This window comes from Astyanax mexicanus, chromosome 10 (assembly GCF_023375975.1).
Source record: "Astyanax mexicanus isolate ESR-SI-001 chromosome 10, AstMex3_surface, whole genome shotgun sequence".
In the NCBI taxonomy this organism is placed as follows: domain Eukaryota; kingdom Metazoa; phylum Chordata; class Actinopteri; order Characiformes; family Acestrorhamphidae; genus Astyanax; species Astyanax mexicanus.
Genome location: NC_064417.1, coordinates 6,685,299 through 6,710,944, shown reverse-complemented (window position 1 = coordinate 6,710,944; position 25,646 = coordinate 6,685,299). Strand labels below are relative to the sequence as shown.

Here is a 25,646-nt window from a genome sequence, read left to right as displayed (position 1 = left end):
AAATATAACAGAACACTCAAACTGCATAACCTGTGCGCATTAACTGTGCTCACATGACAGAATGATGCTGGTAATCACTGTTTACAAAAACATTTAAACATTTTTTGTTTCTACTGAGTGTATTAAACTCATATGTGTAGTAAATTAAACTTTAATGCAGTAATGTATTTTGTTTGCAGGTGTATATTTAAGCAATAAAACACGAGAGGTGTATGCTATAATGTGTAATATTGGCACTGCTGTTAATATTACATGTTATAGCACTCCTTTTTGTGTATTATTGCGATCACACCACAAGAGGACGAGAAAATGTTTGGTTATAAATACTCTGCGATTTAAAATAGTTCAATTTCTGCTCTGTTTGTAGCTGCGCTGTTTGGCTGTTAAAAGTGCTGAATTGTTGCTAGGTTACCTGTATGTGGTGAAATAATAAATGGAGATCTTCGGTTACAGTGCATTACCAGCTGATAACGGCACTCATAGAGCATCTCTCAGCCAATCACATTGCAAGGTTGGAACTAACTGTAGGATATAATCTTATACCACAATAAATTGTAAAAATAATTTTTTTTTTAACTAACTTGTTGTATCACCAAGAATATTGTTGTCACAAAAATGCCCTGAAATATTGTGATATTATTTTAGGGCCATAATTGTCCACCACTAGACAGCAGTATTTAAATTGATTATAAAGTGTTACCTTAGGATACAACTTTGAAATGCCCACACCTGTTTAAAAATCCTAGAACAACATTGTCACATACATGCAGACAATTCATCATAGAGGGCATTATTACTACACAGAGAGGACTCTTGACTTCTTTTTTTTTTTACGTCACTAGATACTAGCATGTCATATATGCAAAAGATTTGCATATGACACTAGTATGCAAATATCAAATATTGTATTTAAATGTATTTTAAACTTTACTTTTCAAAAGGAAGCATAATATCTAAAAAAATTCTACCAATTAAATAATCACCCATGTATTGTAGTTATTAAATGAAAAATCTCATTAAATCTCAACATTTCTTGATGAGTGGCTAAATAAAAATTCTCCAGAATGACCTGAAATAAACTATTTTTTTAATATTAACTTCCATTGAAAGTTAAGAAGGTTTTATCTCTCTCTCTTGTAAAGCTGCTTGTTTGGAGATACTTGTTTTTCATTGGACAGCGACAAAATAAAACAGTCTGTCGCACCTTTAAAAGTCACAGTTATTAATCTGTGTGACGGCGATTGCTGTGCAGGCCTTTACATTCTCACTGACTCTAGGAGAAACTAGGTCTCCTGAAATCTGTGAACTTCTGCAGCCGGAGGCTTCATTACCCTCAGTGGGGAGCGCATGCGTAACGTTCTGTGCTTATTTAGATGTGAGAGTTGGTAGACGATTGTTGGTAGTGAGCTGTGCACCAGAATCCCCATAAGATGAGAATTTGAATTTAATGAGCATTTATAATGAATGTTTCATTATGAATGGGTAAGGAAAGTCTTTGTGTGTGATTTTGTGTGTGTGTGTGTTTGTTTGTGTGTGTATTTGTACATTTGTGCAGTCTAATGACAGCTTCTTTGCGGTAAATTGCACTGGGGGAATTTGCATGAGGGTTTAATTGCTGGTAGCCTGGGTGTGAAAGCGGGAAAGTGCTGACTTCCCCGTGCTGTAGGGGTCGAGGAAGAGAGCGAAGATGCCGCCTGTGATGGATGGCGCGGTTGTCTGGTCCGGACGCAGGGGATGAGGACGTGAACGCGCTCTGTTTTTATCCTGTTACGACCGTGCGCTTGTCAGGCGACTCCCAGACCGAGACGGCGACCTAGTTAAAACTGATTGTGTGTGTGTGTATATGTGTGTGTGTACATGTGTGTGTGTGTGTATGTTTCTGTTATTATATTGGTCATTGCTGTGATAGGAAGTCCTGTGAACTGCAGCTGGTTTAATTGGTCGTCTCGTTTATGTGCAGCAGTGATTGATTGTTTTTTTGAGTGGGTCCCCAGTCAGACATTTAACACTTGACCTCTTGCTGGAGCTGCAACCACTAAAATGAGTGTGTGTTGATCTGTGTTAGTGGTCTAGTGGTCAGGGGTTTCCCCGGGGGTTTCATTTTACTGTCTGTCGGTCTGTCTGTCTCTCTGTCTGTCTATCTGTCTGTTTGTCTTTGTGTTTCTTTATCTGACAATTTCTGTTCTTCTTTATCCATCTTTCTATTTAGCATTCACACATTAGATCTCCAGTGATGCAATGATCTGACTTTTTTCTTTTCCAGTATCAGTAACAATACGCTTACTTTGTACATCAGTCAATACTCTAAATCAATCCAGTACAATTGTTGAATTAATTAGCATCAAAATGTTTGAGAGACTTTAGACATCAATAATGACTTTAACATTACTTCACTAATTGTGTGAAATAAAATAGCGCTAGTAGTGTCAATTAATCACATCAATTCTTTGATTTATCATAAATAATCACACTTTTTTCCTTCTCCCTAAGACTAAGCATTTAATAATGTGTCTTAAAATGAACAGGGGTTGGACAATGAAACTGAAACACCTGTCATTTTAGTGTGGGAGGTTTCATGGCTAAATTGGAGCAGCCTGGTGGCCAATCTTCATTAATTGCACATTGCACCAGTAAGAGCAGAGTGTGAAGGTTCAATTAGCAGGGTAAGAGCACAGTTTTGCTCAAAATATTGCAATGCACACAACATTATGAGTGACATACCAGAGTTCAAAACAGGACAAATTGTTGGTGCACGTCTTGCTGGCGCATCTGTGACCAAGAGCCACGGTATCCAGGGTAATGTCAGCATACCACCAAGAAGGACCAACCACATCCAACAGGATTAACTGTGGACGCTGTAAGAGGAAGCTATCTGAAAGGGATGTTCGGGTGCTAACCCGGATTGTATCCAAAAAACATAAAACCACGGCTGCTCAAATCACGACAGAATTCAATGTGCACCTCAACTCTCTTATTTCCACCAGAACTGTCCGTCACCACAATAAATTATTGTGGTCTAAAACCAGGTGTTTCAGTTTCATTGTCCAATCCTTGTATAGATCAGAGATGATTTTATTAGATTGGCCACTGTGTCTGTTAATATTGCAGCTTTGACTTGGTTTAGCCCACATATTAGCACTGCAGCTAACCTAATGTTTGATGGGTTAGCCTTATAATGCAGGTTCAGAATAACCTACAGACATGATTTAGAGTACCAGTCAAAAGTTTGGACATATCTTTTCATTAAGTGTTTTTATTTTTATTTCCAACATTGTAAATAAATAGTGAAGTCATACAGACCATGAAGGAACTCATAAGGAATCATGTAGTAACTTAAAAGTATTAAACAAACCAAAATACTCTGTGAAGCATTTATGTGCTCTTATTTGGGGAGCTTATTAACTTGCACTTTCTGAGACTGGTAACTCTAATAAACTTGATGAACTTATTCTGTACAACAGAGGTAACTCTTGGTCTTTCTTTCCTGGGGTGGTCCTGATGAGATCCTGTTTTATCATGTTTGATGGTCTTTGTGACAGAACTTAGGTTGCTTCCAAAAATTATTAAAATAATTCTTGTCTTAGTTGCCATTAGAACATTACTCCAATCGGGCTATTTACTGAAAAATACCAACTCTACCTGATTACCTGAATACAACTGATGCTCTGAAACACGAGGGAAAGAAAGTTGGTTCAAATGACCATTTCTAGCACCTTTATACTTAAGAGTTTTGTATATGATTGATACACTGTTGTATAGTGAGCTGTTTTAAGTGGGTCTGTACAGAACCTTCGTTAGACTTTAATGAACCCTTCCTTTGGTACCATGTACTGTAGAACCATTTTTTATAAATAAAATGTTGTTATACAATAATGCTTAAATTTTAATATTACATAAAGTATGTTGTGCACTCTTCCTGTTTCAGACTTCATGTTGAAAAATCCGTATGTTTTTCTTTTCTTTCCTTTTCCAGTGTAGCAGGTGTAGGTTTGGAGTAACCTTCACACATACAAGGTATTTCAACTTTGTGTTTACAGAAAGTAAAGAAATTAGTGTTTATTAAAGTTTAAAAAAACATGCTGTATCAAATAAACTAATTCTACATGCATTTCTTTTCTTTGTTGATGAAGAAATGGATCCTGCTGCAAGGTGTAAAGGAGGCTTTTCGGTAAAGTTCCCTCACTGACATCCCGTCCTCCCGTCGCCTCTGCCCTGCTCACGTCGCATGTGGCATTTGGAATATCAGGATTGATACACCAGGTAATCCTGAACTCGGTGTCTCACTGTATTAGACTGAAAGCAGCTACTGGTCTCGTCCACTGTCACGTCCAATTACCGCGCTGTGTTATATGGCAGTGTGGAAGCGGAGTGCTCGGAAAAGCCCTGCGAATGCCGAGGTCGCCCACAGTAATGAGAAAGCCTATCAGAGCAGAATCACGGAGATGGGAAAGAAAGATCTGGGATATTGAGGTGCAGTGTAATAAGCCTTTATTGAGCCTTTTTTCTGTGAAGCATTTCACATGGTAAAAAATCGTTTTATTCTACTGTACAGATCTGTTGTGCTTCACTGGGCTGTAATTGATTTGTATTTCCATGCAGGGTAGTATAGTTGTTGCTTGGGGCTGCTGCAGAGAGGAGACGATACCAGTGATATTTTATTCATTCTTATGCTGAAAAACAGTGAAACAGCAACACTTCATTTTAAAGAACAACAAATGAGGGCTTTATTGGGCATCTTTCTGTTTTAATATTTGTAACATGAACATGTGATCTCAAAAGAATTAGAATATCATCGAAAAGTTACTTTATTTCAGTAATTCCATTTAAAATTACACAGAGTGATCTAGTTTAAGCATTCATTCATTTTATTGTTGATGATTATGGCTTACAGCCAATAAAAAACCCAAAAGTCAGTGTTTTAGAAAATAAGAATATTGTATTAGACCAATTGGTACTTTTGGCGGTGTGGACAGTGTACCAAGTCCTGCTGGAAAATGAATTTCACATCTCAATAAAAGTTGTCAGCAGAAGGAAGCAGAAGGAAGTGCTGTAAGATTTTCCAGGAAAAAACTCCACTGACACATGAAACACAGTGGACCAACACCAGCAGATGACATGTCACTCCAAACCATCACTGATCATCAGTTAATTTTGCTTTTTTTTTTAAATCAAGGAAGCAGAGTCTGGAGGAAAAGTGGAGAGACACAGTCCAAACTTTAAGTTTGAGGTCTAGTGTGAAGTTTCCACCAATCAGTGGTGGTTTGGAGAGATATGTCATCTGCTGGTGTTAATCCACTGTGTTACATTAACAATAAACAGAATCAAGAATAAAATAGCATTGCTGTTCCCTTAAATGAGCTGCTCGCACACCTTCACAGATCAGTATCCTCACAGCTAAGACTCACAAAAGCGCTGTGCTGTTAAGATATCAATGCGCCAAGGTCAGTAGTAGAAGTTGTAGATGCCTCGCTAAAATAGGGCATTATCGCATTTGGCATAACTGTGTAATTATTTTAATATCTGCCTGAGATAAAAGGTTATATAGGTTAGATATAGATTCTATAGAGCTGCTCTAGAACTGTTCCTTTCTGTTTTAAGCTCTAGCAGAGTTTATTAGCTTATTTGCTCTCACTGCTACACTCTTAGAAAAGTAAGTACAGCTTGTTGCTGGGGCTTTACCTTATATTGAGGTAAAAAAAAGTACCTTTCAGTGAAAGTCCTTTTTTGTACCCATGGTTTTTGTGCCAGTAAAGATTATAAAGATTATAAACATCAACTAAATATGGCTCAAAAACTTGATGATCCAAAATTGCCTGGCTTTCAAATAAAAAATGTGCAATTTAAATATATATAGTTTCTTAGTACAGTGATGCAGAATACTGAATGTACCCTTTGGCTGCAGGTTAAATGGTACAAATTTGTACTTATTGCTGTTAGAAATTACTTTGTACTTCAGAGGGAATAAATCTGACCCTGTAAAGACCAATATTGTACCTTTGAGGGTACAATTATGAAGAGTGTACCTTTGAGTACAAAAAAGTACTCATATCGTACCTCTGTTTTTTAGAGTGTATGCGTCATGAACAACAATACCCTCAGGATATCTGTAGGGTTAAGCTTGCTTAAGCAAGCAACTCATCCTCTGTACCTTTAAGGCACTTTTGATTATATAGGCATTAAATGTACCCTGGGACGTACGGCTCTGCAGGACACTGCACTTTTCCTGAGATGAGCTTCTCATGCTTCTTTTCATACATCGCACTGAACAACCTGTCTTAGCTTTTGCTTTATTTTTTCCTCTCTAATCGTATCATTTTCACTGCACTTGACTGCCGCACTTTTCTCTGCATGTGAATAGGACACAGCAGGTGTGGGAGCTGGATTTTACTGTTGGAGGTGCTTCATAAACAAGCTCTTTTTTAGAGCCTCACCACTGCTCATAAAGCCAGAGTGATTTTGTGTTTATTCTGGAGCATCCTTACTGAGCCCTTCTGCTCAAAATCATATGCTTTGGAGCATGTTTAGATTGCATACAGACACATAAAAAGGCAGGTGTAAATGCAGGTGTAAACATTTCAAATGCAATGAGATCGTATTATAATTAAATCAATCACTTAATCACTCACCCTGACCAAATACAGACAAGGTTTCTCCCAAATTCCAAATAAAAATATTGTCATTTAGAGCATTTAATTGCAGAAAATGAGAAATGGCTGAAATAACAATAAAAGATGAAGAGCTTTTAGACATTAAATAATGCAAAGAAAACAAGTTCATATTCACAAAGTTTTAAGAGTTCAGAAATCAATATTTGGTGGAATAACCCTTTTTTTTAATCACAGTTTTTTATGCATCTTGGCATCATGTTCTCCTCCACCAGTCTTGCACACTGCTTTTGGATAACTTTATGCCTTTACTCCTGATGCAAAAATTCAAGCAGTTCTGTTTGGTTTGATGGTTTGTAATCATCCATCTTCCTCTTGATTATATCCCAGAGGTTTTCAATTTGATAAAATTAAAGAAACTCAAAATTTTTAAGTGTTCTCTTTTTTTTTGTCCAGAGCTGTATTTAAATATAAATGATAAAAGTAATAAAAATGAATAAAAGTGGTCTAAATCACAAAAACATTGTAAAAATTGCAAGTGATGCAATGCCCTAATGTTTGAGTTTTTGAGTTGAGCTTTTCATTTCTAATGCAGACGGAGGGGCATAAGTATACCGTAAATTAATCATAAATATTTCAAAAATGTAATTTTTTTCTGATGAAAAGTAGGCTTTAATTAGTGTTATTTGCAACGAACCATTAAAAAAAGACAACACATGCTGTCCATTGTAATGGATGCAGGGTCTAAAAGGGTTAAGCATTATTTGCTTGCTTTAGTTCACTCCACTTTGAGGACTGAATGTATTCAAATCTGATGTAGTTTTAGGTCAAATTTACACAGAAATATAGAAATATTTAAATTAAATGGTTCTGCAGTTAAATCAACAATTGTCTTTGTTTTTTCTTCTGTTCTGCAGTGCTTAAAATGCCTCGAAGTCTGATGTCCAGCGAGGAGGAGATGGCTCAGAGTTTCTCTGACTCTGGCAGCTCAGAGTCGGAGAGTTCGCGAGACGAACGTCCCTGTGTGGAGCGACCCACCAGCGGCCGGCTGGGCAACAGCCAGACAGACTCTATTCTCATCTGTGTGGTTATCCCTGATCTGCAGCAGTCTGTGAGTGCACACGCACACACACACACACACACACACACACTCAGACACACACACCTCTCAGCTTAGAAAACCAGGGTCAGTGGACAGGGTCAGTCATGCTGCAGCACCTCTGGAGCTTAAGGACTCGCTTAAGAGTGGCAGCTTACCAGACCAGGGTACAGCAAACACAAGCCTTTGATTAGGACACATTTGTTTTACATTATAATGTTGTTTTTATTTAATATACAGTATATATTATATTTAGCACTGTCATTATCTATTATTATCTATCTATAACATGTATAGAGGAAAGAAATTGGACACAATAGTTCATTTTCAGTTCTTTTACTGCAAATGATGAGTGGATCGCTGGTTCGAATCCTGGTCATGCAGCTTACCATCAGCTGCCGGAGTCTGACATGGATAGATGGCGCTCTTTCCCCTCATTGTCACGTCCTGGTCTTGTTTCATGTCCCTGTGTGTTATTCCCACGTGACCTGTGCTCCTCTGTGTCTCTAGTCAGTAGTTTTCCACCACGTGTTTCTCATTTGTAGCTCCGCCCCTTCCCACGTGTTTCCTATTCTAGTGTGTTTCCTGTTTCTTTATATAGATCCCCTGTAACACTTGTCCCTCGTCGGTCTTTGCACTAACCTCTGTTGTTTGTCTCTCTCAGTGTTCTATAGCTTCGCTCAGTGTTTTCCTTGTTTTCTTAGCCTTAGTCCCTTGTTTCACGTTTATCTTCTTGTATATATATTCCCTGTTTATTTTCTCATTATTATCTCTAGTTGGTTTGGTTTATGTTCTTTAGTTTCTCTCGTTTGTTTTGTTTTTTGGTTATATGTTTATCTATTTTCAGTTATTTAGTTTATTCCCCAGTTCCTTGTATATATCTCCCTGTTTTATGTTTACCTGTTTATTTGTTGCTTGTCTCTTTGTTTATCTTTGTTATTTATTTATTAAATTATTCGTTTCGCCCTTACCTGCATTTGCGTCCGTCTCCTCGTCTCCCTGCCTGGGTCACCCGTGACACTCATCACTTCTAGGGTGAAGTCGTACAGCACAACACTCCCTGTTTTGTGGCTCCGCCTTTGATGGGGGATATACAGATGAATGGGTGGGAGAATTGACCTAGGTAAATTAAGATAAAATTGGAGAAAATTAAAAATAAATAAATAATAAAGGATGAAAAAAAGAGGAAGCTGTTCTCTCTACAGGGAAAAGAAAGCGAGAGGAAGGACAAGCAATGTTAGCTAGCGGTTCGTCCCATGTAGCTTGTTTAATCATGGTAAACACGCAGGCTACAGGTAGATAATGCTTACCTCAGATTGGTGAAAGAGCTAGCGCTTAGCGTGGTTACCGGCTAATGATTACAGTATGCTGCTCCAGTCTCGCTGCTGGAGAAACTTCACTGAAACTCTTAAAGTGGAGTAGCTTTACTGCTCCTTAATACCTGACTGGTTGAATTAATTTCAATTCGATTTTTGGGAAAATTAAAGGAAGTTTGAGTTATAAAAATATGATAAAAAATATGATACATGTAATGTAGTTCCAGCCCTGACTTTAGAATCCAATCCAAAATGCTAAGTCTGTTTTAGTGCAGTAAACACTCTCTGCACACCAGCATATTGTCCCCAGAATGTTCACGGCTTCCTGTTGTCATCTTCAGGACTTTATGCCACCAAGGAGACAGTAAAACAGAGTAAGCGTGTGCACACACTCAGAAGCACTCACACACTCACACACTCTCACACACACACACGCAGAGTGAGCTCCGTGTTGCCGTTTGCCCGAGGCAGCAGGGGCCATGTGGTTTGGCCTGAGTTTATATCATTATTGTAAATTGCCTCCTGCTCCATACTCGAGCAGCTTCCTGCCGAGAGCCGCTGGTCTACAGGAGATGCTGAGAGCCAGAAAGAGCAGCTTGTGCTGCTGGGAAAGCTGGTGGTGGAGTGTGCTAAAGTGTTGCGTTCTTACTCCTTAAAAGCTCATAAGTGCACATAAGTGTGTGTAAACAACACAGGTTCACAGTTACTGCCGTTGCTTTACTGCATTGTTCTTCTAGGGCAATAACGATTCACAAAATTCATAATTCAATACAAGTGTCAGCTGCAGCTCCGCCTTGCCATCATGTCTACCCTGCTTCCTGTTTGTTGTGCACCTTTTCGCACATGGCTTGTTATGTTTGTTTCGGTCCTAGTCTCCACCTTTGCCTTTTCTTCTCCTTATAGTTAATTTACGCTACAGCAATAGTAGCGATAGTGAATTGACAGCAAGGGTAATCGCATCCTCTGCCATTGACCATGCTGGTTGTTTTTTTTTTCTGGTGCATAATTTCTAAAAGCAAGCATTGTTGTCTGTTCCAAACAAGCATATAGAGTTGTTGTCTAATAAAGGTAATCCTGTGTCCAAATGAGACAGTGGGTTCATTGCTATCTTACACCTCGCCAACAGTCTGTTTTCAAGCATTGCCCCTCAGTTGTTTAAATCGCAACAGAGCTTGTGAATATATCTTTGCACATATGTGGTGTGATGTTCTGGAAATTAATTGTGTTCAAGTAAATTTCTGGTGTATTGCTATCTTGACAATGGAAAACACAGGTGCACCACTGAGTGAAATAAGGCTAGACAACAGTTTTCTAGCAGAAGTTCATTGCCATCTTGACAATGCAGGCGTGTCTATACCCCTACTCATTACAGAGATTTCATAAATAGAACCTATTTGGTCTTTTTCCGTTAACAGCCCACTGGTAGTATTATCATGCGGAATACAGATGAACATACACAACCTGTGTCTATAATGTTTTTGAAGAAGAATTGATAAACAAATGCTGAGAGACAATGTTGGAGAAAATCCTTTTTCTGAACATTTTTTTAGTTTATAAAAGGAAAGTATAAAGGGTAAATATATCTTATTTCATTATAGTTAGATTATGCTTGGTTACAGTAATGTTGGAATTAACGTTTAAAAGTTGTCTGCATTATTTTCTTTGCCGATAGAGGTGTCATTTTCTGGAAACAGTCATTTTTCAAGATGATAAAAAATGGACAACATTTCTCCCAAATTCCAATCATTGTCATTTAGAGCATTTATTTGCAGAAAATGAGAAATAAAAAAAAAACAAAAAAAAGATGCAGACCTGACAGACTACTCAGCTTTTCAGAATAATGCAAAGAAAACATGTTTACATTCATAAAGTTTTAAGAGTTCAGAAATCAATATTTGATGGAATAACCCTGTTTTTTATTACAGTTTTGATGTATATCGGCCTGTTCTCCTCCACCAGTCTTACACACTGCTTTTGGATAATTTTATGCCACTCCTGGTTAAAAAATTCAAGCAGTTCAGTTTGGTATAATGGCTTCTGATCATCCATCTTCCTGTTGATTATATTCCAGAGGTTTTCAATTTGGTAAAATCAAGGAAACCTATAATTTTTAAGAGCTCTCTTAGTTTTTTCCAGAGCTGCATTTTTTTTTTACATTTATTATGTGTCTAAGAAGCAAGTTGGCGTATCTCAGGAAAATCACTCATATGTATAAACCTCATGTGATTATAATATAAATATGGAAGCCAAATCCAGTCTTATCAGTTTTAGAACAGGTATGATAAAAGAAATGCAGCACAAAATTTTGGTCACAGTGAGTGGATTGATTAATAGTGAGATTTGGATGCTGCTTGGTGAAATTTTACACAAAGCTAAAAGGTCGGCTTGTAAATTCTGGATGATCCATTACACTAAAAGTGTTCTACAAGACACAGGGAATCACTGTTTATGAAATTGGATGTGAAGGGAGCGTTCTGTCTGCATACAGAGCGGAGCAGTCTCAGAATAAGTCTGCAGTTGCAGAAGACGTAATTGCAGCCCCATTAACGTTTCTTTGCTGACTGCATATTCCTCTGCAGTCCTGCGTAATTCAGTCATCTCCAATTAAAACTGTGCTTCCATTTATCATCATGAAGCATTTTCCAAAGACAAGGCTTTAGTGCATCAGGCCATTGTCTAGGACAGTCCATTCATAACAGTAATGTTTAATAATGGCTGTGTCCTTTATATAGATTTTGAATATCCATACTTAAAAATGTAGAAATATTTAATGATAATGCTACAAATTGGACACAATATCTAAAGACATTTTAAGAAAGTTTAGTCAACATTTACCAGAATATTACAGGAATATAACCAGAATATAACTTACTATACATGTTATATATAACTTACCAGAATATAACTTTATATCAGCTGTCAATTGGTATTGATTTATTTTCAACCAAGATGGAGATGGAGGTGGAGATATGGATATCAGCCATTTTTTCTTGGATCAGCTGATCCTAAAAGCCAATTATTGATCATATTCACAATATTCATATGATGCTCCGGTTTCTTTGTTCAATTACTAGAACTACAGAGTGTTGTACGTCAATATGTATGCTGGCTTCACTCATTCTTGCAAATCTTACATTAAAACTCATATATTAATAGAATATAATAGAATTAATAGAATTTGTAAGACAAACACACCTCATAGAGGAAATAGAGCAATGATTTCTTTTTTTTAAAGCCACTAACTGGATACCCCTCTGGAGTGTACATAACCCAACACAAACAGTGAAAATCCTAAACCAGCAGAGCTAACAAACATAGCGCTTTACAAAAAGCAGCAAACTGTACAGATTTAGCTACCAAAATTACATAACCAATGTTGGGTGCTGAGTCTGCATCTCTGCCTCAATTGATGATGAAAAAGTGGGTATTTCATCCCTCTATTTGGAGTGCTTCCACTGATTTTTAATTCATGCCCTTAAATAAGCACAATAAAATAGATTATACCACTGTTAGTTCTAACTCTGCAATGCGATTTGCAGAGAAACATTTTATGAGTAACATTATCAGCCAGTAACCGCACTGTAACCGAAGCTCTCCATGAATTACTCCGCTACATATAGGTAACCTAGAGACAATGCAGCGCTTACAAACCAAATACAAACCAAATGCAATTTCATTATACACCACTGAGGGGCGCTGGATCCCATAGGAACAGTGCAGAAACGCCATGTCTCCAGTAGGTGGTCCAATATCAGGGATGATGGTCAGAGATGTTCTTATTAAAATAAAAGCTTAAGTGTATATATATTTTTAGTTAACATCGGGTATTTTAAGCTGAATGTAAGGTGGACCCTTGTAATTCCACAGGTCTTACCGCTGGGGGGCGCCGAAGTAAACAAAAATTTAATAAAAAAAAAAAAAACATTTTCTTTCAAAGTCAAACAAACGCTGGACTTTAACCTACACAGATTTCTCTCCTAAAAAAAAAAAAAAAAAGTTTATTTGATTGAGAAAAGCTCTTACGTTTATTTATATTAAGCTTAGATTCCCACAATTCTGACTGAAACGACCAAAAATAGAGGCCACTCGTATTTCTCATCCTCTTTAACTTTAAATTAACAACGATAATGGAACTGTGGTATAATTGCAATACTACAAAAGGTTTATAATCGCGGTTTGTGTCTACGATTGCAGCACAGCAGTGCCAATATTACACATTATAGCACTCCCTCTCGTGTATTATTGCTTAAATATAATAGCACCTGAACTGAAATCAGCATTTAGCATTCTTTCTCAGTACCAACTCACCACCAGACTGCACCGTTTATAGAATCAAGGCTTTATGTAACAGCTCCCATTGTTCATCTTTTATGCATTGAAAAGACGAGGATTGTGAACAGCTGGCAGGCAACATGGAGCCACGCGCTGATCTTGCTAGTCTGTGTGTACACCTGTGTAAGCCTGATAGAGCCGTGTGTGTCTCTGTCTGTGTGCTTTCTGGCAGAAATCCATGAGGTTTAAGCCTGACGCCACGGTCTGGGCGGCCAAGCAGCAGATCCTGTGCACACTCACCCAGAGTCTGAGGGATGTACTGAACTACGGGCTGTTCCAGCCGGCCGTGGACGGCAGAGAGAGCTGCTTTCTGGAGGAGGAGAGACCGCTGAGGGATTACTCCCTGCCCACCAATAAGGGTGTTCCCACTCTGGAGGTATTGACAATCACTGCAAAATAAATAAACCTCATATAAACAGATGCTTTGGCCAGAAATCAAGTTTCCTCTTCTTCCCTGTATTCTAAATGTAGTTTATCAGACAAGACTTGGCTGTCTAAAGCGTTTAGTGTATGAAGATTAGCTTCTATTGTTTTGAATAAGAAAAGGAATGCCAAGCTTAATCACTTGAAGGTCTCTATTAAAGGGCTCTTTCCGCAAAAAAAAAAAAAAAAAATACAGCACTAGTAACAACAGTATGGCAGTTTGTTCCTGTGTTATTTGTGCAAATAACACATCAGTGTTATATGCTTTGCCCATTAATTCAGAGCTAAGGAATAATTGGTTAGAATTAGTGGAACACCACCAGCAAAAGACAATTGGGATAGGTAGGTGTATTTTTAAATCAGTTCTTTTTACACTAGTTAAAAGTAAAGAAATTAAGATTTTTAGTTTCTGGACCTTGACTACCCACCTCCATGTGTTTTATATAGGTTTATACAGGATCTCCGGTGAATTTCATGCTTTACAGAAAATATGTATCAATGAGACCTTTAATTGTTTGTTTTAAATGTGCCACTGCAACAGCAAAACATAGGCACTTGAAATATTAATTATATTAATGATTAATAATATTATCTACAAATAACTGTTAAATGTTATCAGGAGGTAGGTATTGTAAAGGGGATATATTATTTCTCTTTCTACACAAGTTAGAGTAGGTATATGGACTATACTAAACATGTTCATGAAGTTCTTTGCACAAAAAAAAAAAAAAAAAAAAACACTTACACATAAAAAGATCCCACCAGCTCTGTTCTTGCCAGTTCAGTCCCTTTTATAATAAGCCATTTAAGGGCTCTGTCACTTTTATGCAAGTCAGCTGTTGCTGACCATGTTCCATGCATATGTGCTGAGCATTTACCACACATTAGTGTTAACTTGGGCTAAATGGCAAAACACACACAGGCTAGTTCATGCTTAATTGTGATAGAAACACAAAACTCATTATTGAAAAATACTTGACAGTAGGTACAGATCCCTCCATCAGAAGAAGTCTGCTGGCTAACTCTGCTGTGTACTGTCTAAGGTTCTCCACCTTCAGACAGATTCTTATTGTGATGTCAAAATAAGGGAGCATCCAAAAGCTCGCAAAAAAAACAGATGGATGGATTTTGTCATGCTTGAAATGTTTAAAAGGGCAGTTGAGACCCAAGTTGAAATACAAAAGCATGCAAAAAGTGAGCTTTGCATAGTATGTTCTCTTTAAAGGTACCTATCTGCTTGAAATGAGACCCTCCATCTGAATGTACTGTTCCACTGAGAGTGAGACAGAGAGAGAGACAGAGAGAGAGAGAGAGACAGAGACAGAGACAGAGAGAGAGACAGAGACAGAGAGAGAGACAGAGAGAAAGCAAGTTAGATGTGCCTCTTGCTCAAGGGCAGTACTTGCTTTTTTAAAAATAACACGCTAATCTAGCGACAAAATCACAAAGTTGGCAGCACTTCTTGAGAATGAAGTGCAGCAGATTGAAAAACGGGGCAATATTAATACAATCCGGGCCGGACTATATTTTGCTGCAGGTCTTGTGACACATGGGCACGAGAGCTATGAGGCTAATATAGCAAGACAACTAAATACAGTGTACTATACTTGCTAGGCACAGATCAAATTTGGGCTCTACCTTTAACCCATTAACACACACACACACACCTGTGAGTACACTCAGGAGCCACCATTGCTCTCAAACTGTGTGGAAGAAACTCACTGTTTATTTAAAAACATGGAGACAGGTACTGAAAAGCTAAGATTTGGTAAGTTCTGTGAGTTTAAATGGATAAAGAAGTTATAATTTTGTACTTGTTAGGGTTCTAAAGTTCTTTTAATTACTTCAAATGCCCACATTCGAAGAACAGCTATGGGCAGCCTTCTACCTGCTAATCATTTTGGCAGAATAAAACAGTAACTTCGCCTAAACACTTACATAATAATGTGTAGAGTTGATTAAAACAAGCAAAGAAACACATTAATGGCTTTCTCGCATTATTATTGCTGCATTTTTCTTAACATAAACATGTGTAGCACTTTATGAACAAAGACTTAAAGAATAGGACCTTGGACTGAAATCTAATGGCCAGTTTCTGCTGATCTAAAGTCACTAGTCTGTCTTTTTTAGCCATTTTGAGGCTCTGGCCACAATTGTCTTTGGTTTCTCATGAGGGGCTTGCACCTAGATCTCTGTAACTCTGCTATGAGAGGCACAAAGTGGTCCAGCAGTCTAAAGTGCTGCCACTATGATCAGGAGATCACTGGTTCGAATCCTGGTCATGCATCTTGCCATCAGCTGCCAGAGCCCTCAGTGAGCACAATTGGCCTTGCTCTCTCTGGGTGGGTAGAAGGTGCTCTTTCCTCACATCACTCCTAGGGTGATGTTGATCAGCACAAGGCATCTGTGAGCTGATGTATCAGAACCGAGTTGCTACGCTTTCCTCCGAGTGTGCTGTGATGCTACTCGGCAATGCTGCATCAGCAGCAGTTTGTTCAAAAAGAGGTGGAGTCTGACTTCACATGTATCGGAGGAGGCATGTACTAGTCTTCACCCTTCTTGTGTTGTGGCATCACAACACAAGGCGAAGAGGGATATAAAGCTGAATAGCATTTGAATGGGTGGGACAATTGGGAGAAAATGGGAAAAAAGATTTAAAATAAAATTATTTAAAAAAAATGCTATTATGATGTCTATAAAAATAAATATATGTGTAAAACTTGCAGTAGAGCAATAAACTGATGCAAAGTAACTTTAACACTTATCCTAGAAGATAAATGTGTGTTAGCCTGCAGAGGATGCATTGTTTTATTAAGAAAGCAGTACAATAATCAATTTTACCTGTAATAACTGCACTGCTGAGCATTTCTGCTTCACTTTGGGACAAAAGGTCCAAACTTTAACATTAATTGTCGAATGATTAATAGCTGCTTTGGTGTCTGCATTTACTGTATATGAGAGTGGAAACAGAGTTCTGTCTAAAGTTGCAGATTCTATACTTTGGATTTGGTGTAGAAAGCAAAGGAGCCTAGTTTCTTTAAGGATAAGCCATTTCTTATCCTTAAACTATTAAACTATTCTATACCATTTCCATTATAATAGTACTTTTTAGTTTATAGTTTATAAATATATACCCAGTCCAGTGACAAAACACAAGATAAAAACAATAATGATAAAAGACTATATAGACAATAAATACACCACTAATACCTGTATATATAATTATGTAGATGTGCAAATATATTCATGAAAGCAGAGGCCTGATTACCGTAAACTAATTACTATACTAATAATAAACTGTAATAACTAAGTAGTACAGTGAATTAAAGTGTTTGTGTGTAATAATGGAAGGTGATTCCCCCTGGGCTACCTTAGAAGTAAATCAACTTCCCCTTTAGTTGTAATAACTTGATGCCTTAATGTATGCTGAATGGGGAAGTTTTTATTCCCATTACTTAAAATATTTGAGCAAACCAGCTGCCTTAAAAAAGTTAAGTAAACTTAATTTATCCGCTCTTACAGTATAACAAAAATAAAAAAGTTAAATAAACTTTCCCTTTAGTTGTAATAACTTGATGTTTTAATTTATGCTAACTCAAGTTTTCATTACCCATTATTTAACTTGTTTAAGGCAACCGGTTTCCTCAAATTTATTAAGTAAATTCAACTTATCTGGGCTTACAGTGTACAGATAACGTACAAAATAAAAAAAAGCAAAGGCCCTAAAATTTAATTCCACATTTCCAGCTAAACCAATAAATATAAGGTAAAATCAGGAAGTTTGAGAGTACCTACACTCTGTGTACTGTAGTGTCCCACCACAGTAAAGACACTTATTACACTCGGAACTGCATGTTCTGTATAAACTGGAGAAATAAAGAAGAAGAAGACTAGAAATAAATAACTGCTGATTATGTCAGGCAGTTTTTTTTTTTTTTAACGTCTTATCTCAGCCCCTGTCCTTGGGGCCTAATTAAATTCTGGCCTGTTCATCCACGCTCAGGGGTGCACTTACTTTGTGCCGTCTTTTTTTTTGTTTGTTTATGTACTGGAACTAAAAGCGATGATGGTCTTTTCAGTCTGCTGTGGTGTTTATGTCCTCCATGTGGTTTGTCTATTTTGAGTGTTGTAATTAAATGTAATTAAAAAAGATCAAAGCATTGACTTGAAGGCAGGCATCTTGTGCAAAAGTGGCTGATAAATGTTACACTTCCATTATACGCAGCTGCAGCAAGAAAAGCGTGAGATGTGTAGTAGCTTTTGCACTTATCGTAGCAGTTAATGGAGTAATGGACGTGTCTTTTTTTTCCTTTCTCTGTTCTTTCCCTTTGTCTCACAGTTTCGCTACAAGAGCAGGGTGTACCAGCACGCAAACGTCAATGAAAAACAGATTGAAAAGCTTCACACGCAGGTGAGATTTTATTATATATTTACTTTTTCATCTCATGCTGCCCTGTGAAAAGTCCATAGCACACGTTTTGATCCACTGTTCACTGTTTTTTTCCATGATAAAAAAAAAAAAAGCTGACTGTCAATATCTCTATGTCCGCTGAACACATCAGAACTTCGCCGGCTGGAAAACGAACCAGGCTTGCATGTCTTTGCTGTTTCAAGATCAAAACCTTGTGGAGAGCAGCGTCTCTGAAATGCTGCTTTGGACAGCAGCTTTGATTTAATGTAAGCGCAGTCAGTACTCGGTTGATGGAGTAGCTGAGTAGCTATAAACTGGAGACTTTGCTATTATTAGTATACTAATATGAAGCTGCATATTTATGCAGAAGTGTTTAATTACATGCAGGATTTGGGTACTCAGGAGAGTAAAAGAGAAAAACATGCATTCAGAAGAAAGCGGTACAACAGTATGTCTACTATTTATAAAGGATTATTATTGAGGGCAGTAACACCCACAGTGGACAGCCCAATGATTGTTAATGGTCTAACTCATTATTATTTCCAATCCAGTAATCAGATTACATTTATGTATCCTAGTCACTGTATAACTCTTTTGTCATTTTTCTTAGTAAAAAGATATTGTAGGGTTCAGCTGGAAACATTGAAATAATAGACAACAAAGACTTTCACAGTCGTAGCTTTATTGCTGGAACTCTCAGCCACAACCTTGCCAGAATAACAACAGGCTAACGAGCTAACAAGCTAACAGGGTAAAACTCACACTCGGGCTAAACACACACACTCACACATAGCGAGCCCCCCTCTCTCTTCACCTTACATACACACACACAGCGAGCCCCCCTCTTTCTTCAACTTACATACACATACACAGCGAGCCCCCCTCTTTCTTCACCTTACATACACATACACAGCGAGCCCCCCTCTTTCTTCACCTTACATACACATACACAGCAAGCCCCCCTCTTTCTTCACCTTACATACACACACACAGCGAGCCCCCCTCTTTCTTCACCTTGCATACACATACACAGCGAGCCCCCCTCTTTCTTCACCTTACATACACATACACAGCGAGCCCCCCTCTTTCTTCACCTTACATACACATACACAGCGAGCCCCCCTCTTTCTTCACCTTACATACACATACACAGCGAGCCCCCCTCTTTCTTCACCTTACATACACATACACAGTGAGCCCCCCCCCCCTCTCGCCACCTCACACATATACACACACACTCACACAGCAAGCCTCCCTCTCGCCACCTCGCACACATACATACACACGACCAGACTCCCTCTCTCTCCACCTCACACACACACACACACACACATTCACACGACCGATCAGACAATACACACAGTGACCAGAATGCAATAACTGTAACATGCAAAACAGAAAGAACAAATAGTATGAGTGAAAAAACTAGGGAGAATAAATTATAATAATAAAAATAAAACATTACAGAGCTTTTACCTCTTATTATTTTCTAGATATTTGTGTTTTACTCTGTCGTTAGATTTCACTGTTATGACTGCATTAAAAGTTACATTTTTAAATATTATAAATATGATTCCTAAAATTTTATTTAAATGATAACATTATATTGCCGTGCTTACAGTATAGCAGTATACAGTATAGAGATTATACTGAAGCCCTGTATTGTGATATGTATTATATCATCACTTTATTGGCAATAAACCGCGCTTGATTTGTGGATAGTGTCTTTGCTTTATCAAGATCAAAAAAGATAGAAAAGATCAGATACTGTCTGCAACATTGGTTGGTCAGTTGATGGAGTAGCTGAGTAGCTATAAACTATTCAGTTTTCCATTATTAGCATCCTAACATGAAGCTGCATATTTATATATTTATGCGTAAGTGTTTAATTACATGCAGGATTGGGTGCTCAGGAGAGTGTGGAAAAAAACAGGCATTCAAAAGGAAGCCGTAGCGTGTCTCTCTGCTGTTTAAGAAGGAATATCAAATTCACACTATTAAAGCGAGCGTTCATACATAATGCATCGACCGGAATGCTGCATTTGCATATGTTTTGATTCCTGGCTTGTTTCCGTAACTTTCGGAGATTGTTATCAATGGGGAAAGTCTGTCTTAAAGCAGTCGCATGCATATTTGCTCGTAGATCGATGCGCATCCCCCCCCCCCCTCCCCTTCACTCCCTCTCTTCAGAAGAAGCCCCGTAGCGCTGGTGTTGTGAGCTTTTAATTGCGAGGGTCTTGCAGCGGCAGCATCAGCAGGGGTACTGTGGAGCGTGTCCTGAGCCCAGCTTTGTTGTCTCTCTCTCGTTCATGCTTTATTGCCCCGGTCGTTTGTTCCCAGCCCTCTCTCCCTCTCTCTCTCCGTTCCTCTGCCTCTGTCAGCAGAAAACTTCAGCTCATTTACTCTCTGCTTTTTTGACTCTCTTAATAAGGTGTTTTATCAGGACTGTCGAAGTCGGCCGGGCCTTTGTGGAAACACCATGGAGCTGCGGTTGGAGGAGGGTCTCTGGTGAATAGGCTGACTAATGCAGGGGTTCTGCAGAGTAAAGGTGATATGAGGAGACACTGCTGGAGATGACGTACTGCTTGCGTATTCGGGTTTGGATAGATACAGTTGTGTAGATACAGTGGTGTGAAAAATATTTGCCCTTTTTTTTGCATGGTTGTCACTCTTAAATGTTTCAGACAATCAAATAAATTCAAATATTAATCAAAGACAAAATAAGTAAACACAAAATGCAGGTTTTAAATGAAGGTTTTTTATAATTACGAGAGAAAAAAATCAAATCTGCCCTGCGTTAAAAAGTTGGGCCGCAATCAAGTGGAGGAATTGGATTTGCTGGTGTGTTTTGGGTCATTGTCCTTCTGCAGAACCCAAGTTCGTTTCAGCTTGAGGTCACAAACAGATGGCTGGATATTTTCCAGCAGAATTTTTTGGTAGACAGCAGAATTCATGGTTCCATTTACTGTTACTGAAGTAGCAAAACAGCCCCAGACCATCACACTACCACCACCACACAGTATTTTACTGTAGGTATGATTTTCTTTTTCTGAAATGCGGTGTTACTTTTACGCTAAATGTGAATGTAATGGGACACACAACTTTCCTGCAGTTCTTTGGGTGTTGTTGTGGAGTTTTTTTGTGACCTCTTGGATGAGTCGTCACTGTGCTCTTGGGTTAATTTTGGTTGGCTAGCCACTTTTACAAAGGTTATTTGTGGATAATGGCTCTCACAGTAGTTTGCTGTAGTCCCAAAACTTTAGAAATGGCTTTAAAACATTTTCCAGCCTGATAAATCTCCTTAACTTTCTTTCTCATTTGTTTTAAATAGTTTTAAATATTGGCTTGATGTCTAGCTTTTGAGTAACACCATTTTTGAGTATATTTTGGTCTATTTAAGTGTTCTTTGATTGAGAAAAGGTGTGGCAGTAATCAGGCCTAAGTGTGGTTAGAGAAATTAAACTCAGCTGTGATAAACCACAGTTAAGTTCACTTTTAAATGGGGGCCAAACCCTGGATTTTTGTCTCACTTAATAATGAAAACCTTTATTTAAAAACTGAATTTTGTGTTAACTTCTGTTGTATTTGACTAATATTTGAATTATTCTGATCATCTGAAATATTTAAGAGTGACATACATGCAAAAGAATAAGGAATTATAAAGGGGCTCATTTGCCCCTAATTTGTACTGGAGAGCATTCCCCCTTGATGAAGGACAGGTGCTTGCTATCAAGAAAAAAAACACCAGCAACATTTAAACACAGCTCTCGAAGGGAGATATTAGCCTCCAGGCTAAACTTCAGGCTAAACTTGGGATTAAGGATGGGAGTAAGGAAAAATACTCAAGAGTAGCATTATAGAGTGTTTGGTTTGTTTTGGGTGCAATTTGTGAAGAAACACAGGCTTGCAATCGCACAAGATCACGAGTGGTGGAGAATGCTGGATCAGCGTCCCCAAGTGGCCTGGTGCCCTGTTTTCTGAATGGATGCCGAGTGGGGTCTGGAAATGTGTTGCAGCTGTGCTGTAAGTCACGAGTGTGCACCCTATTACTTTGTTTTTGTTTATTTGTGAGAAAGTGGAAGGGAAATGTCAGGAGTTCGAGAAAAGGCAAAAACCATTAGTCTAGATCTTGCCTCCCTGTCTTGACCCTGAGCACGGCCAGCGAGCCCCGTCTGCTCCTCTGCTCCCTGTATGAGCAGAGCCGGCTGTTCACACCAAGTGAGAGGCATCTGTTGGAGGACTGTGATGACATGGTTATGAGCATGAGGTTATTGTTGATGCTGTGTTTGCCCAAGGATTTGGAGGGTAGTGGCTTTCCCACCTGGTTTAACCTCTACCGGCTTAAGCCATAATATGGCCATTTTGATCTACTCCTTGCTGTTTTCCAACCCTCTCTACATCTACTAAGCCTGATCCCGCTCATAACCTCCATTGCATGTGTCAGAGGTCAAATTCCCAGGAATGGGGAGCGCCAACCCTTGTCCTGGAGGGTATAGTCAGAAGTGCCACATACCAAAATCGGTTTTATGTAGGGATGTGCTGGGCTAATAAAGTGATAAAGTGATCAGAGATTTGAATACATATTAGCTATTTTGCTCAATCCACTTCTGGTCTTTAAGGCCTTAGATACTTAGATCCATTAGAAGCCATTAAAAGATTCAGCAGTGTAGAGTTTTCTCCAAAAGTAACAGGACAGTTTAGAGCATAGGTCAGGTTGTTTGACCCATAGAATAATGAAAAAAAAAAGCTTCTCTGGCGAACTTTAGTTAACACAACTTTAGTTTCCACCTGTTCTCGTTTTTCCACCCGTTCCTGGGCCCTATTTCTCGTTATAAGGCATTTTTCCATCTGTAACTTAATCCATTAGCTGGCACAGCGGTAGTATATTGAACAGCGATCCTAAAGTGAGGAGCTGTGTGTTTTTTTTTTCCTTTCTTCCTGCCTTTACCTGCTTCATTTTCCAAAAACTGATTTTTTGTGGCCCGTCACGCAATGGCTTGAAAAATATCTGGCCCACGGCCAAAACTAATTGCCTGACCCCTGGTTTAGAGTCTTGAAGCTATGAAGCTATTTTGAACATATCTGTGGTTCTAGTGCTTCGACTTTGCACCCACAAATTAAAAATTAAAATTAAAAAAAGAATTTGTACATACACAGATTGCACCTGACTATAAGCCGCAGTTGTCCACGTTATGTAACATGATTAAATAGACCACATATGCAAATAACATTACATACAGTTACGTGACATGGCTGGTCTAAAGAATACAGTCTACCAGGAAAAGTTGAGTGAGAGTAAAGTCATTACCTGTAGCCTAGGCTGTATTGTGTGAAAAAAGAAAAAGTAGCCAATAATTACAAACCTAGCATTTGTTTATTTCATGCAGCCCTAGTGTGTCCTCCCTGTTCGTACTGTATTGATGTGGTTAAGATACCCATGAGGGATTTTGTTGATGCACTTTAATGGGTTTAGAGCTGCTAGATGCCATGGGCTAAAGCTGAAGTTTAAATTATTTAAAGTGAGTTTTCTGGTTGAAAAGCTGCGATTGCTGAAGAACATGTGTAGTGAGCTATAGTACACGGTACTGCGCAGAACTAGGGATGCGTGTGATTAAGAAACAAATGCAAATAAGCAAGTATTATCACTGATATGATATAGATAATATAGATATTTATTAGGGGTGTGACACTAATGTCACGAGACGAGACGAGACACGATATTGGGTTCACGAGAACAAGACGAGACGAGACAAGATTTAAAAATACAATTTTAAAGAAAACGTCAAAAATGAAAAATGGCTTGAAAACTAGATTTTTATTTGACAAAATCATATAACGCAAATTTATTTTTTCTCTCACACATTGATTCTATAAGAAATAGAAATAAGAATTTAAAAAAATATATATAGTGCAAACAATAAGTGCAAACCACAACCAGTCATATTAAGCCTATGGTTTGTGTTTTTTTCTCCTAAATCTCTTGTAATTTAACTATGCATAATCATAACCAGTCATATTAAGCCTATGCTTGAAGTGCAAACAGAGACAGAGCTAGGGGATTAGTACAACTGTCTATGAAACAGCCATGTGTAGAATTTTCTTACAGTATTTATATATGGTTTGTGTCTTGTTGGTCACTCTGTTACCGTTTATTGTTTCCACTTGAGCCAAAATGCAGCCAGACAGACAACTTAAAAGTAGCAGAAGCATCTTCTATGCAAAAGACCGAATTTTCCTCTTCTGCTGAGAGCTGCTCTCCACCATGCTCTATCGCTATCGCTACTGGGTTGCCAGATCCCTCTTAAAAAGTCCACACTTAACTGTTTTTTTGCCCCGCGAGACAGGTTTAAGCCTGACGAGAAATATCTCGCGATGTGCTCTTGTGCTACGAGATCTCGTCACGCCCCTAATATTTATGCATTAGTTATTACATTAAATGCATGTTGTGTATATTGTTTGATTGGATGTGTATGCTAATTTTAAGTATGTATTAATGAGTTTTACAGGTTGACACACCCACTGACTGGCTGTAGGTTGATTGGGGTTTATTCAAATACAGTATTGGACACTATACCTGTAGTGTCAGTGTGGACAGTATGGCAGGCATGGAAATATATGTATGTATGTTTTTCTCCAGTTGTTTTCTTGGCGCAGGGTTGAGGCTGTGAGGTCGCTCCTGTGGGAGTTAGAATTTTGTGTGTGTGTGTGGGGGGGGGGGGGGGGGGGCATATGTGTGTGTTTGGTTGTTTGGCAGCAGCTGAAGTGTATGTTGATAGGTGTTAGTGGTCTGGCGTGGCATCCCCAGTGGTCTCTGTCTATCTCTCCCCTTTTTTCACTTGCTCTTTTCAGTCAGCTGTGTCCTCTCTCTCTCTCTCTCTCTCTCTCTCTCTCTGTACTGGGAGCTGCTCTGCTATCTATTTTTAACCGGCCTGGTAAAGCAGCATATGTGTCTCTGGGCCTCTTGCTGAGAGGCGAGGGGTTGAGCAGGGACCCGCACTCATCCAACATTCATACCCATCACATGTTCTTCCCCTTCTCTTCTATCACTCATTTCCTCTTACACTACCTCCCTCACTCCATCACTTCCTGCCCCATTCAGTTGGGTGTCCTCTTCTTTCTTGTTGTCTTCGTCTTTTTTGCTAAATAAACTTTCACCCTCTCCTTGTTCTCCTGATGCTTGATGTTTCTTTTCTTTTCTTGCCTGCCCTCTCTCTCTTTTTTATTTCTGCTCTTTTTTTATCTCTTTCTTATACCCCTAGTGCTCTTTCTTATCCCATTTCCTTCTGTCGTCTGATATCTCTGTCTCTCTCTTTCTCTTTTTTTTGGCTGTTTTTTTTCTTTACCTTTTCCTTTTACTCCTTGGGCTCTCTCTCTCTCTTTCTCTCTCTTTCTCTCTCTCTCTCTCTCTCTCTCACACACACACACACACACACCCACAATCTCTCTCTCTTTCTTTCTTT

General features: G+C 38.5%; 1 protein-coding gene across 1 annotated transcript in view; it reads left to right on the top strand.

Moving 5' to 3' along the window:
- The window catches only part of shank2b (SH3 and multiple ankyrin repeat domains 2b), a 204,809-nt gene that overhangs the window by 26,265 nt on the left and 152,898 nt on the right, over window positions 1–25,646 (top strand). Inside the window, exons 2-6 of the mRNA XM_022683849.2 lie at window positions 3,974–4,014; window positions 4,131–4,260; window positions 7,523–7,716; window positions 13,525–13,728; window positions 18,115–18,186. Of these exons, the coding sequence (XP_022539570.2) occupies window positions 7,531–7,716; window positions 13,525–13,728; window positions 18,115–18,186 (462 nt within the window). The 5' untranslated portion in view covers window positions 3,974–4,014; window positions 4,131–4,260; window positions 7,523–7,530. The remainder of the gene's footprint in view (window positions 1–3,973; window positions 4,015–4,130; window positions 4,261–7,522; window positions 7,717–13,524; window positions 13,729–18,114; window positions 18,187–25,646) is intronic.